Genomic DNA, 15,504 nt, shown 5'->3' with positions numbered 1-15,504 from the left:
AAATTCCAGTTCCAGCTAGGAAATACCAATAACTGTCATGTCTAATAAAACTCTTAATTATTTGCTTCAATCAACAAGCAGACTGGTGCTTAATAGCTACTTGAGATGATTCTAAGACAACGTTTTCTTTCCTAACAAAAACATACCTTTATCTACCAAAAGGACAACCATCATGTAAAGAGGAAAGACTGGAAGGTATAAGACTTCTTGTTGGGATGCTGCTACTTTCACATAAAATTAAGACACCAGTACACTGACAAAGTACTGGGTAAAACAGCAAATAAATAGCAGAATCCTTGAGATTAACAAACCAGTGTCATCATGTCACCACCTAGCCAGATTATATCATACACAATCCTTGCTTAAATAGGAATTTTACACTATATTTTAACCATAAAGTTGAAAAAGCATCAACAGGCAAAAAGAATATAATCTCTAATTAAAAAAGAGCAATTTCACTGCAACCTACCACATATTTAAATCTTTAATTACTTTACTAGATGAATCTTAATATTAATATCATCCTTTTTGTTCAAATTACCATAACACTTTCTGAAATACGCTCTGTCTAGCCCTCAAGGTATCCAAACATACCCATATATGATACAGATCATGGGCCTAGGCTGTCTTTAATTTTCAGAAAGATGCTTAACAGCTAATTGAAGTATCATGCCTGGCAAAACTGAGGCTCAGATAAAAAAAGAAAGACACAGAGAGAGAGAGAGAGCACGAGCATGGCTTTCTCAAACTAGTGAGATGGAAGAAACAAATCAATGACTAAGTGTGGAACAAGGAGGGAGATGTATTGATGAGGGACCAGTTAAAACTAGAGCACCCAGCTCAACAGTGCCCAAATTGGTGCTAACTGAACGCATAATATTGCCAAATTACGAGAAGAAGAATCAATTAGCATGCATGCTGTCTGTTTCTGAAGTCAGGAAAGCTTATCTGTAGCTGTAAGAAACAGCTACTGTTGACTAGAGGTAATAACTGAGGGAAAAAAAAGATCAGGAAGCCCAGGAAGACTCTTGTATCACCTAAAGTATAAAATAAGAGCTCCAAAAAAAATGCAGATACAAAGCGCAGGTAAACACTGAAGCGTACAGCAATGCGGGACTCAGACTTGTAGCTGCAGACGCAGTATGAGCTCCATTCTGCACTACACAGAGTATCAGTGTTTAAGCAAGTGTGAGGACCAACCTCCAGTTCTGCTAACTGAAGAGATTCTGGAGAATAGTACCTGAAAAACCTGTGCAACACAGAACTAAAATGCTAGGAAAAAGGAATGCATTTGTTTTTCATTTTGATGGATAGTTTCGATGCACAGTTCGATAAGCTTCACAAGCCATGTTTGATAGAATAAAGTAGCTTTATTCATCAACTTTGGCTGGCCGTATATGTGATTGCTGGGTAAAGCAGATTTACTTTTTCTATTTACTTCAGAGAAGCAAATCCCTATCTTGGGTAAACTTCTTAGTTTTTGTAGCCTGTCTGCACAAGACGGTGGCTCTCTAAATTAAAGCACACAAGTAAGCTCCCAGAAAAAGCATCTGAGAAGTTCTGGGTATTGTTTTAATTGTTTTGATCACTGTGGTATCTGGTTACAGAGCATTAAATTTCATGGCTGCAGAATTATTTACTTATTTATCTTGTGTAGAACTCTGTTCTGTATATCATGGTTATTTATGGTCATGCTCCTTTTTCTTAATTTCTACTTTACTCTATTGCTTGAAGCGCCTGAAGGTACCATATAGTATACAGTAACATGCATATCTGCAATCTATAGTGAAGATCTGTACAAGCATATTCAAAATGACTGCCTAACAGTATGCTTCTTATTTATGCAATTAAGTTAAACAATGGAATTTTGTGGTCAGTACTCAGCATTAACATAAAAATAATAAAAAAAATCACTTAAAGTACCCAAATGCCAAAGCAGAAGCCCAGCCTTACACATTCCCAGGAAGGCCATTTACCATGCTTCCAGTTGCTTTGTGCCACTTAAAAGTAAGTGGAAAACTGCTCTAAGAACAGTTCTCAATAATTGTTCAGCTGGGGAAACAGAGAGGAGACCTTTTGCTGCTTTCTAGTACACAAAGGTCGTTTTCGTTATGTCTAAAAAGAGAGCCATGTTTTTCCACCTCTTTTTGTGTTTGTGAAAATATGGTAGTAACTTTTAACATCTTGCACACTATTCACTACTTGCAAACCTGCATGCTACTTTGATACAGTTAGAACCATATACAGAGGTGTGAGGCGTGTAGATGACATACGCATCAAAATCAGCTTTTAAATTACTATTTTAAATCAATAACTTAAAATTGATTTACCAAAACTACAGGGAGAGAGATGTTCACCCTTTCCATATGAAACTAAGCAAAAGCTTGGAAATCAAGATATATGTAAATACTCTTGATAAGTTTTTGATGATACCCAGAAGTACAGTAGATTAAGACACTGACTCCCAAATGTCCAACGTCTACCACAAAACAGACAAAAAGGATAAAGTCGCTTTAAAACAGTATAGGGGACTACTGCTTACACCTAAGAACCGTATTCAAAGTATTCTTATGCCACTTTAATCTATGCTTACACAATTAAAACTTTCTCTTAAACACAATTGCTCTAAGTTCTAATAAGGAATACTTGACAGGTGAATATACATGTTTTAAATGACATCATACTGTTCAAAGCTTTTTGCAAAGACAGATCCAGTGTTTTTAGAAGAATTTGTGTGAAAATAGGCAAAAAGCACATGACCTGTCTGGGTTCGGAGCCCTCACTGTTTATATTTCCCATGCAGAACGAAATTATTTCATCTTGGTTGTTCTTCCAAATGCCTATATATATGGTCTCATAAAACATCATCAGAAAAATGCATTAAATACACTCACCTTCATCACTAGTTGCTTGCTGTTTAACAAAAGTCATTGGAGATCTAGCTGGGGGTTTATTTAGTGGATGACGCCAACTCTTAGATATTTTCTTTTTTTCAGCTTCCACTGACTGAAAAGGGAAAAACACAACGAATTTAGAATGTAATTCTGCAAGGTTAATTTTGATGAACAAAAACATTCTTCTGTAAATAAGCACAGATGTCAATTCTATAAATACTATCAGGGTACTTGAAACACCTTTAGTCTGCCAACTACAACACTGCACTTCAGGGCATGCTCCAGTGGCAGAGACTGTAGGTGGTTTGGCTGGACTCGATGATCTCAAAGGTCCTTTCCAACCATGAAGATTCTATGATTCTATAATTTTTCTCTAATTCAGAACATATACTTTAATTAAAAAAGAGCGATCCGTGTCAAACACAAATGGTTTGTGGTATATGTTACTGCAGCCCTTCCCAAATTACAGACCATAAATCCTGGTTTGCTCGGGTGATGGCTGAGAGGAAGAACAGAAAGCGTAAAATTCCTGAGGAAGTAAAACAATGACCTGGAGTCCTGATACGCGATTAACATGTTGATCTGGGATATGAGAAAATTCCTTCTTCTCTCAAGCACCCTTATGTACATTCAGCTTGAAGTTATCTAAGATTTAAGAACTCAGGCCAATGCTACAAACTCTAGAAGTGCAGCTTTCACAACAGCAGATTTGAGTGCCGGTGGGGGAAATCACAAATTAAATCAGCTGCTGATGTTATCTGTAGGTTCAGGAACAGAGGACGGGCAAGCACACTGGCAGAAAGGTGTGGAGGACAGAGTCTCACACCGTTCCTATGGACCACAGCACTCTGCTCCTCAACGCCCTGAGTCTAACCTAACAGGTTACACATGTCCCTTGACTGATTTGAGGGTTGAAAATTACTACTATAGAATGGGGAGTAAGCTACAAAACATCATATTTACTGTGATATGCAGAGGGAGGAAGATGTGGTTAAAGCACAGAACAGGGTTATGATCTAGAAAAAGTTACCAACTAAGTAAAAAGGGAAAGAAGATCAGACTTTTTAATTGCATCTGTACAACTTGCTTCTTCACTCATTATGAAACAGAAAGAAAGAGTATTCAATTATACTGGAGAATATCTAAAACCTCATATATAAATGGCTGAAAGGCACAGAAAGAGATAAATATAATCTCTAATACATTATGATTAAAACACTGAGATGTTTATAGTGCTCTTTATTATTACAGTGGAAGGGCTGGAGCTAAGATTATTAAAATTCACAACATTGCAAAAAAATCATTAGTGAACAGTTTATGTCTTTGAAAGGGTCAGCATGATTTTACTTTGTCTTCTAAAACATATTTCCCACTAAGTCTGGCAATCTGGCAGTGGATTTCCTGCTCTCTCTCTGCCAAACTGGGATTTAACTTACAACTCGGAAAGCTACTGTGACTACCACCACAGCTTAATTTTTCATTATGCTTCCCAAAGTCAAAGCTGCCCACCCTTCATAGCAGAACAGCAAGAGTAAATACAGACTGTAAGTTTGTAGGTGCCCCGATGAGAAAACATTACTAAACTTACTATTTAAAAATTAAAAAATATATTCCTTTTATTAGGGGGATCATCTCCTTCAAGTGTTTCCTTAAGGTTTGTAGCCAATTTCCAAAGTCCAAGAAAAGCAAGTTTGAGGCCTGAAATCATACTGTCTGTATTATCCTGCTATAGCCAAAGATTCACTTTCACCAACTCCAATACTATGGGACACAGTTTCAAGTAACGCAAGGAAGTCCATAAGATTTCATAACCTATGTGACATAATGTAATAGAATGAAAGCAAACTTTGTTTCCACCTAACTCAATGCAGAGATGCTCCTCAGCTTTGATTTATCCACTTCTTCATTCAGTCCAAATATAAATTACTATGTGCTTCCGCACTGTTAAGTTCTGTCCTTGGACAGTAAGTACCTCAGAATCAACCTACACTGCTGACATTTTACCAGCATACTGTTAACTCTCCTTAAGATTCAGTCAAAACAGCCATTTTTTGAAACGCAAATACATGATACCAAATACAGCACTCAACTCTAATAATTTCAATTTCATGTCAACAGCCATAATTAAAGCTGATAGCCTTGATCATACTGGCAGGCAGCAAACATGGGAACAGCTTGAGAGTAGTTGCTGACAGTTCAGATTCACAGATATAAAGTGAAATTACTAAATATCTAAAATCAGAGGGAAAATATGTCAACAAGCAAGCTCCAGAAACATGCTGCTTTTGAATCCAAATTCCCACTCTTGCCTGAACACTTCAAAACATGTTCAAATTAGCATCTGATTAAAATCGTGCATATTCTTAAGTGCTTTAATATGGATATCAGGTCTCATTAGAAACATGTTCCTTCACATTTCATTAAATCTGGAATATATTACTATAACGATGTAATTTGCTTCACATACACTGGATGTTTCCATGCCATCTTCTTCATCCTTCTTTACAACAGGCAGTTCTCTATGTTCCAAGCTATCTCCACAGCTTTCTAGGTCGCTGACATCATCCTCTATCGAGACATTTTCCTCGTTATTTGGTTTTTCTGCTTCAGAAGCATGTCCCTCTGACTTATGGTATGGTACTGATGAAACAGACTGATTCTGAGATTTCAAACTCTCTTCTTTGCTACAGTTATCAGAAGCAAGCATGGAGGCCACAGAACCTTCACACATAAAGAAAGGATGACTGGAATCTGTCCTGTCCTCATCTTCCATTTTTGTTTTCTCTAGTACAGGAATAGGGCTTGAAAATGAGTCTGAATGGATGCTTCCTAAAGATGAAGAATATGATTTGTTAATAAAACTCACTTTATATTATTGTATTTTATTTCACAACAATCTGAGTTATGCAAACTTAAAGCATGGTTCCTCATTTAGAAATCATACAGAAAAGCATCTGGTAGAAGAACATACACCAATGTGGAGTATGGGTTTGATCAAAGAATAAATTAAATGTAAATGTTTTGAGTTTAGAGTGTGAAATATAGTTTTAATCATTTGATTGGTACTTTGTATTTGAATTACAACAGGTCTTCATGTCATTCAACATGATCAATATTCATGTAGCTTGTTTACTCTGACAGCCCACAAGAACTTTGACTAGTTGGAAAAAAATAATAGAAAAGGTTGGTATATTGAACTTTATACCCTGCATTTATATCCTATTACGCCTGTTTTAAAAATGAAAATAAACAAAGACTAATGGTTTATAATTAGGAAAACATATTTCAAATAGATAACAAGAATATTTTGAAAACAACAGCACCGGTCTAAAAATGAAAAGCAATTAGCATCATTTTATATTTCATCAATTAGCATAATTTTATATTTCAGTGATGCTGAAGGGTGAAATTGTGTGGATTTTACTTTATTAAAATTCTTCATCTGCTGATGCTTGCATGGGATAGACAGAACAACGGGTTAGACAGGTGACCCAAAAAACACGTTCCGGAAGAACTCTATGGTACACACCACAGTGAATTTTGATTCAGCAGCACATCCAAGGCATTATTCTTTCTCTACAATGGTTATTTGAACTTGTTTTTGTAAAAAGTTCCCTTTTCAGGTCAAATGCATATAAAGTTTAGTAATACAAAGCCCATCCAGCACTAAAACGTAATCTCTGGGTATGACGAGTACTGCCTCAACTGAGCATAATGGACATACTAGCCAGACATAATGCAGGACAAATGACCATCTCCAATGTGAGTACTGGAGCTTCCACCACCATATCTAAACAAGGTCCTTTTCCCTGCGAAGGTCCTGGCACCACTCTTTAATAGCACAAAGGAAAGAGGACAGCACTCCACACTTCTCTGCTTTTCCTTCCCTTGTCAATGAACACAGACTGGCTGCTGACTAACTACTTGTTTCTCAGTGGTCATGAACACTCCAAACCTCTATTAGAAGTTGGGGGAGGAGTAAAGGAATAACACCATTAGAAAAAAAATATCATTAGAACAGACCATAAAAGGCTTTGATAGAGCACCAACTAATTTGTACACAGAAATTTCTAAGTCTCTATATTGAAATACTAACTTTGTTATCTTTACGTGGATCAACCCTGGTGTTTACCATGTGCGAATAACCATTAACATAACCATTAATATTCACAAGCAGGGTAATACTCTCCATTTGTAATTTGCAAGTAAATTTTCAGTATCACTATAAAACCAACGGGAATGCTCACAAACTTAAAGTTAAAATTGCAGTTTGTCTTTCTGAACGGGAATGTGAAACTACACCTGAACTACAACAGAATGTGAAACAGATGAAATTAAGGCCAGAAAAGACCAAGTTTATTAGTAAAAAATAGCTGTGGGGAAAAAAGAACCATCTTTGGCTTGACAAGGCCTTTATAACTTACACTGTCACACAGCTCAACAGGAAGTGACAAGAAATCTGCAGTCTCAAGATAGAGCATTTTTGTGCACAAGTATAGACCACTTCTAATATGTAGCATTCTTCATATATATATATATGCGCATACTACATATATAGAAAGAGCATACTACAAGCATATATGTTCTGTACTGTCTGCATAAGTGTTAAGACATTCTGTTTCATTTCTGTATCTAAAAAATTTTGCTGTAAAACCTGTAAGTCCATTGAAGAAATACAATTTACAAAATCTCATTCTTTTTGCCCCTTTAAAAAACACTTTATTAAAACAGTTTAGGTGAAATTACTCTCAGACCAGAATATTAATTTTGTCATTTTCTCACTCTTACTGAGTATCAGTCTTCTCTGCATAACTTCGTAAGTATTTTAGTATGCTACTTAGGATAATCCTATGCTTTAACATCCACTGATGTGGCATTAGAGTATCAACAGCCTACAACTTACATGTGAAACACAATCAGTCCTTATCTCACCTGCAACCTTGACATTATCCAATAAATGTTGATCCAGGTGCATTCTACTACTGTTTTCTTCTTCCCCAGAAGGCACTCCTGTGTTTACCAGTCTCACTTTTTTTCCAGGTTCTTCACTGACCTTGAAGCCATCACTAGCTGCTTCAGTCGTTATGATTTCTGCACCAGCTACCATAGCAGATACTCTCTTGTCCTCTGGAGTTTTAAGCTTTTTAGATCGGGATCTGGTGTGCTGGAAGCTGTTATAAGAGATATTGCTGTCAGAGTAGAATGTCTGTCTTGGATAAGATAAAACGTCTACCAATATATATGTCCCTTTCACCTGCTTAAAGTGGTTAGAAACTGACAATTTTTCATCTTTTTGTGTTGAGATAGTGTTTACAATTTATTAAGTGATAGATTAACAATTGATTCGATTTAACCTTCTCATCTTTTATCACCATTCTGTGGCAAAGTTATTAAATTGTAAAAGTAAAATAACCTTAAGTAACTATTACTTAACCAGCATACAAACCAGCTTTTTAATTAATCATTCTTTTAAACCTGAAAGAGAATAACACCTATAAAAGTAACAAAGACAAAACATTCTCAGTTGCCCTAAAATCAGGTGGTGTTTCTAAACCCCAATTTCTAAACCCCAACACTAGTCTGAAACACCTTGTACAATCATATCTGTTTAGTTTTTATATGACTTTTTACACAAACAACAAGCATCTGAAAGAAGAAAAAATTCTGATCACCAAATATTTTAAATGACTACAATATCAAGCAATACGTTTCATAATGCTGTGTAAAAAATAAACTTGGAATTAAATTTTCAGCAGAAAGTTTTGCACCCTCAGAAGTAGCAGCAAGAGGTTTAAAGCAGGAGAAATGGCCCCCTCTGTCAGAAACTGGTTTTTAATTTATGTGCTCATGATGAAAGTAACAGGAGATTAGTTCAGTTTCAAATTCAGTTATGTGACATGGGAGGAGATTTTTATGCGCTTCATCACACATCAGGTTTCAAAACTCATAACACCCTAGCGGTGAAAGCGCAACTATGGCAGGTAAACCATGAGTTTTACAAAGGTCTTGGATCATAGAGTACAGACAACTCCAGAAAAACATTTTACTACCCCTTAAATTTTACCGTATGTCCACAACGTATATCTTTCAACACTCTCTCTATAAAATAGTAATTTCCAGAAAATTCGTGAAGTATGAGACGCCCATCAGTTCACATTGTAATGTAACAACAAGTATTATTACTGTTTACATGCAGCCATTAGATGTTCTATTTTAGCAAAGTATTTCAGCCATAAATGTCAGAATTAAGCTCTCCCTGTCACTATATTCATGAAGATTTCCATAAATGGTATTTCTATTTTCACTCTTCTGGAACTTATATTATTCCCATAATCAAAATGACGACAATTTCAATCGACACATTACACTAGAAATGAAGCTGAATAAACATTTTATCCTCCCTTTGCAATACACATTGTTACCATGCCTGAACGAAAGCCAACTCAAGAATTAAACAGCATTGGGATTGTGTTTATTAGCTTAGCTAAGTGCGTGAAATCAGCTCATGTGTTCCTATGATAAAACTTTCAACACTATTATTATGAAGTCTTTGGTTTTAGTTAAAAGTGGCTACCCATAAGGGTACAACCAAATGAACCACTAATGGTCCAAGGGTGAACTGGCAGTAATGCTATACAAGACACACAGTGAAATTTACTACAATGCAAAATGGCATTCAACTAGCTAAACAACAGAATTACTCCCTCTGTGTGTCTGGGTCAATATTATACATACTATGCATATACTAACAAATTGGCTGTCCAGCTGCTTCACCAGTTGTCTGCAAGAACTGATTCTACCCACAAACTGTTCTTACCCAGAACAAACCCATTGTTACATTTCTTATCTATGATGTTCCACTACAGTGGCAATTGTTCCTCTCTTTTGCAGGTTGACTTTCCTACCATTTTCCCCAAGAAATACATTAACTTACAAAGAAAATGAGGAAATTCAGTATAAGAGCAAGTTAAAGAAGTAATTATATTGTAAAATTATTTAAAGGAGGAAAAAGATCTTGAAAAATTCAGTATTATCTTTAGCCCACCAAGCTGCTCTCCGCATAAGCAGATACCAATAAAACTGCCCACCACAGGCTAGAAATTAAGTAGATCTTAATTAGATAACGAAGAAGAAAATCCATAAAGACCCTGCTAAGTAAGACAGGAAAGCGTTAGTGAACAAAAAGTGTTTGTGCAATGCAAACAAAAACCAAAATCACAGACAGGATGCACACTAGGAAAACAGACCCAGCTATGAAACTGCTTTAATAGGTCAAAGCTCTGATAGCTTCAGTGACAAGCTGAGAAATGCTTTTCTCCTAACTTTCTTAGTGGTGCCAGCACCAATAACTGCAATTTAGGCCTGCCTAATGCTAAATTACAATCTGTAATTGACCTGTGGTACACACAGAGAGGTTTCGGCTACAGCACTGTGACAGCGTGCCGGATAGGCAGTGATACCTCTTTGGAGGTAGATGGCAGTAAGGGCTAGAACTATTGCTAGAGCCTTCACACAGCTGTTGGGATCCTGCCACAGCTTATGGTAAGTTTTTCCAACTTAACCTTTACCTCAGCTCTTAGGAGACTTCTCCCTTGTCTTTTGGTTACAGATGTCACTAGAAACAGCGGCAACCATTCATACCTTGAAAATTTTAATGGAATAGTTCCTACTAAAGAAAGATTCTACATACCACACTGGAATGCATTTTGATGCTCTCTATAGTCATTAACTGCAGCTATACACGTAACTTGTAAGTTGAATTACTTTTTCATAGTCACTCTGAAAAGATGACTTGCTTGTCCCCAGGTTCGTCTTAATACAGAAAACAGAAAAACAAGCTTCGTCTAAAGAAAATAAATTGAAATAAAACTTAAGAGAAAGTGGTAAAAAAAAAGAAACAAAAAGGAAACTGAGATCATACTGAAGACGATTAAGTGGAAGACAAAGAAACATAAATACCCCTTGGGAAAGTTCTTTGTTTTCTTTCTTCTCTGTAGCCAGGCCTTTACTTCGGGTGTTGATTCAGGAGTTGGTTTTGTATGGTCAATGGTGTATAAATCCTTGCCTTGTTTCCACAGCTGGTACCTGTCTGGTTGAAACTTCCTCACAAAGACATCCATGGATATTGTCACCATGTCTTTCCTACAAGTGCACTGCAAGAGAAGACAGGAATTTATAAGTGACAAGTAATGGAATCATGCCATAGTTTGCAGTAAACAAAGTCCAAAATAAAAACCTCACATGTGAAACCAACTCTATTTTAATCAAAATTTTTCACTTTTCCCTCTTCCTCACTTCTTTGGGGGAGTAAGGATGATTTCAAGAGAAAAAACTATCTGAACAAATATCACACACTAGGATTCCACAAGGTACTTAGGGGCACTCCACTGTCTAACTAACTCCTACAGATTAAGACAAAAAAGAAACTATAGCATTTCTTTTTGCTCTATTAGCTATTCTTGATAGTTTTAAGCATAGCATCACGTTGAATCCAGAGACTGCATGTATCTTCAAAGGCATTACAATTTTCTTTTTAAAAATAACTCAGGTAGTATCCAACTGACCCAAACGTCTTTACAGGCATATACTACACAAACATACAAGTCCTAGCTTTTAATGCTTCAAACCAAAATGCATACGAGTACAGTCACAAGTTACAGTTTTGCCCAGGTTTTTCTACAAAGAGGAAGAAATAAGCAAGACAGGAGAATATTATGTTTAAGGTCTAGAAGAGTGTGTTGCAAAAATGCAATCTTATCTTTTGTGTAATGCAGACTCTAAACTCTCATGCAGTATTTTCCTCATTAACTTTGCTCTAGTCCCTGATTCTAGTCCCCCAATTTGTTTCTCTTTACAAATTATGCATATAAGTGGATTATTTCAGACATAGTTGAATAAACTCTTAATGATGACCATGAAAATGCAGAAGAGTCTTCACTTCGGATATGGCAGATGCTGAGACATTTTCAGACTAAAGTTACTGTGCCTAACGCTCAAAAATACTAATATTAGGAGACTGCAATAAGTAAATCAATATGCCTTCAGCAAGTAAACTATTGTGGTGGATTGACTTTGACTGGCAGCCAGTTGCTCACCGACCTGCTCTCTCATTACCCCTCCTCAGCAGGACACGGGGAGAAAATAAGATGAAAAAGCTCATGGGCTGAGGTAAGGACATGAAGATCACTGACCATCACACACTCAACTTGAGGAAATTAAATTACATAATGCCAATTAATAACAGATTAGGATAGTGAGAAATGAGAACAAAACTAAAAACAGCCTCCCTCAACGCTCCTTTTTCCCAGGCTCAACTTCACTCCTGACTCTGATGTCTGCAGGGCTGTTTCTCTAACATTTTCCTCACTCCTCTCTCTCACAGCTGTTTTTCACCCTTTCTTAAACATGCCATCACAGAGGCACCACCAGAGTCGCTGGTGGGCTCAGCTCTGGGCAGCTGTGGGTTCATTTTGGAGCCATCTGGACCTGTCTCTGTCCGACATGGGGGCAGCTCCTCATCCCCTCTCACAGAAGCCACTGCCACAGCCCCCCCTCCACTGCCAAAATCTTGCCACATAAACCCCATGCAACTATTCAGATTAAAAGCAAATTGACTGGCTAAAACATTTAGTCTTAATCTCAATACTTTTAAAGAACTTATTGTTACAGCTAAATTACTCTGTTAAAGAGCAAAACTGAGACAGCATTTTCTTTCAGGTAAGCAGAGATACATAAAAAAAAAATTAATAAAAAAGAACTAACGGTAAATGCATGGCCTGGCTTTCTGGTTTGCTACAGCTGGTCTTATCACCCCCTTTTAAACAAGGATGGTGTTTAATCATAGAAAGTTGAAACACAAACGGGACTGAATGCAACTTTCCTACTAGTTAGCTTTCTGTGTGCTCGATGGAAATTTCTTTGTCTGCTATTCCGACCTACCATTTCTAGTCCACCCTTCTTCCTCTTGAAAATCATAAGATATGTAATGAAAAGAAGGAATCCAAGATGTACTAAAAATGCTTGTTTTCCTTTCAACATGTCAACATCAGTATGTTATATATTCACAACACTGCCCTATAGCGGGAGATGGAATGGAAAGAAGAAAAAATCTTCAGAATACAAACTGTAATTTTATGCAGCTGCCTTTAATGATAGTTTTTACCCAAAATATGATTAGAATTTTCCTTTTTCAAGCAACATGTATATACATACATATATACACTTTCTGTAAAAGACTTAACCTTATTTGAAATACTGTGTCTCATTCAGAGAGTCCTTGATCAGTCAAACTGTGCAGTAACAGAAAAGCAATTAAGATACTTCTGTATACTGGAAAGATGCACAGATGGTCCACTGCAATATTTTTAACTTCTAAAAATTAAATTTGTAATATAAAAGCAACCAACACTGGATTTTCCATCCATTTAGACAGAAAATCCTTTCATAGTCAAGCCATGCTGCTATACACCGATTAGAAATGGTTGTTAAAGCAAAAAAAATTTAGAGGACTACTGTTTTGCTGTTAGACTTCCAGTGGCTTGGAAGAAAATAATTACTTATTCAGCACTGAAGTATCAGAGAAGAAAATAAGTCAAGAAATAAAATGTATTTTTTGATGGAATGATAATAATATATTAAAAGACTCAATATGAATTATGTCTAAATGAGGCACAAAATTTCTGTCTTTGAGTAATCTTTGATCAGTTTCCACTACATTTATTAGCAATACTGCAAATGATTCAGGCAAGTAGTAGAAATATCATAGAATATTTTTGATGTTTCAAAGCTTTTAAAAACATAGCAATTAAAAAAAGCAACGGAGAAACATCATGCTCAACACTATTACTGCTTGCCTGAAAATAAAAAAGACAAGCTTGTAGGCATTAAAGGGTGGAAATATTTGGAAGTATCATATCAGACAATGACAACAGATATGTTCTGAAAACCATTTCTCTATTCATACTCCCTAAAATGAGCCAAGAAAAAAAAATAAATGTTGCCTTGATAAATAATCTGGAGGACTTTTGTTATTCTTCTTGTTGGTGGCAACGGTTTTTAATGTTGGGTTTTTTTTCATTTCCCATTTGACTGACCTGTAGCTCACAAGTTATACGGCTTCCTGCTCCCAAGACAAAAAAGTGACTGAAAGATTCTCTCTAAAGCAAAACTAAATCTCATTCTGTTGAAGAAGCCTCTAGGGACAAACACAAAAGGGACATACCACTGTCTACTAAAATACTCACAGTGATAATTTCATGTATCACAATAATTTTGGGAGCATCTTTCAATATTTTTAAAAGTAAATGCAAAACCAAATTCGTTGGATCGCCACGTAAAATACAGCTGATATTGTCATAAATAAACACTGCAACCTTTGTAAAGAATTATTTTCTATATTCAGTAGAATTAGTTTGATATATATTCTACAATCGATTAGTATGATAGTACGACATTCAGAATACTTAAGGGAACAGAACTCTCTCACAATTCTTTAATATTACTATTAACATCATCAATGTCACCATTACTATTATTTATCCTATCATAAAGATTCAGCTTGGAGGTAAGCAATTCAAATAGCACTTATTAGTAGCTGCAGACCTTTATAGCAAAGAATTGGAAGAAAAATGTTTCAGCGACTTTAACTAACTAGAATAACTAAATGTGAAATTTATTTGTAATACCAGAAAATTACCTAGGAGAGACATGCTCAGCCAAAAGAATTTTTTTCATATATTTGCTATTTGTGAATGAAAAAAGCAATAATTACTTTGTACTAAAAAAGTTAAATTCTTCCCATTTTGGACTCTGATTCAGGAAAATTTAAAGGAATACAACAAGCTTCTACACTTATGCATACTAGAGTTACACACATGCTTAAGCACATTTTAAAATACCTGCATTTTTCTCCTAATTGCTCTCATTGAGGTAATCATAGAACTCATGTTTTGATCAGCAGCATATTGACCCACTAATATCTATGCTAGTACCTAAGAAGCTCTTGAAAAACACGCTATATCAAGAGCTAAGTACATGTTCTAAGGGTCTTTCTAATACTCCATCATTAATATTAAATTCTTTCATCAAACAGAATCACTGGATTTTTCAAATTAACATAAAAATATTCACTCTGTAAAGAATATCACCTTTTGGTGCAACAGAAAGCTAACAGATGATTTATCTTATTATTTGACTAGTAGAAGGGGAGGAGCATTTCTTTATCACAAGAGATCTAAGCACAGAAATGTATATCCAGAGTCAAGCCTCTGTGAGCCACGTTTTTCTTTTTTAGTTCAATGAAGTATATCTGATGATGTACCTTCTAAGATGTGCAATTATATCTTTATCTACAAATATATCTTCTCAACATAAACATCAGTTGTTCTACTACCCTGTTACAATATTGAACATACTAAGCTTAAAATATCCTGAGGATTTTGGACATTTTGTATTTTGTATTGGATTTTTGTTAATTAAAATGTTATTTTCACTGTATCTGAAATCTACTTTAGTTAAAATTCTCCCAAAGTATTACTTTGAAGAAGAACAGTAGTACTCAACACCTTATTTTTTGTCTTTCCTTTACATATTCATTTCAGAAGAAAAGAGG

General features: G+C 35.8%; 1 protein-coding gene across 5 annotated transcripts in view; it reads right to left on the bottom strand.

The window, feature by feature from the left end:
• Positions 1-15,504, bottom strand: part of KDM4C (lysine demethylase 4C) — a 274,533-nt gene that overhangs the window by 122,177 nt on the left and 136,852 nt on the right. For all 5 annotated transcript variants that reach the window (XR_012584902.1, XM_074569863.1, XM_074569862.1 and 2 more), the window contains 4 exons: positions 10,854-11,047; positions 7,827-8,065; positions 5,362-5,723; positions 2,895-3,006 (listed from right to left, as the gene is read on the bottom strand). Coding sequence is in view for 4 of the 5 variants with exons in the window: in XM_074569863.1 (XP_074425964.1) it covers positions 2,895-3,006; positions 5,362-5,723; positions 7,827-8,065; positions 10,854-11,047 (907 nt within the window). In the remaining variant the exon portion in view is untranslated. The remainder of the gene's footprint in view (positions 1-2,894; positions 3,007-5,361; positions 5,724-7,826; positions 8,066-10,853; positions 11,048-15,504) is intronic.

The sequence above is a fragment of the Larus michahellis genome, chromosome Z (genome assembly GCF_964199755.1).
Source record: "Larus michahellis chromosome Z, bLarMic1.1, whole genome shotgun sequence".
NCBI lineage: Eukaryota > Metazoa > Chordata > Aves > Charadriiformes > Laridae > Larus > Larus michahellis.
Note: the sequence above shows the minus strand (reverse complement) of the source record. Positions and strands in the feature narration are given on the sequence as shown.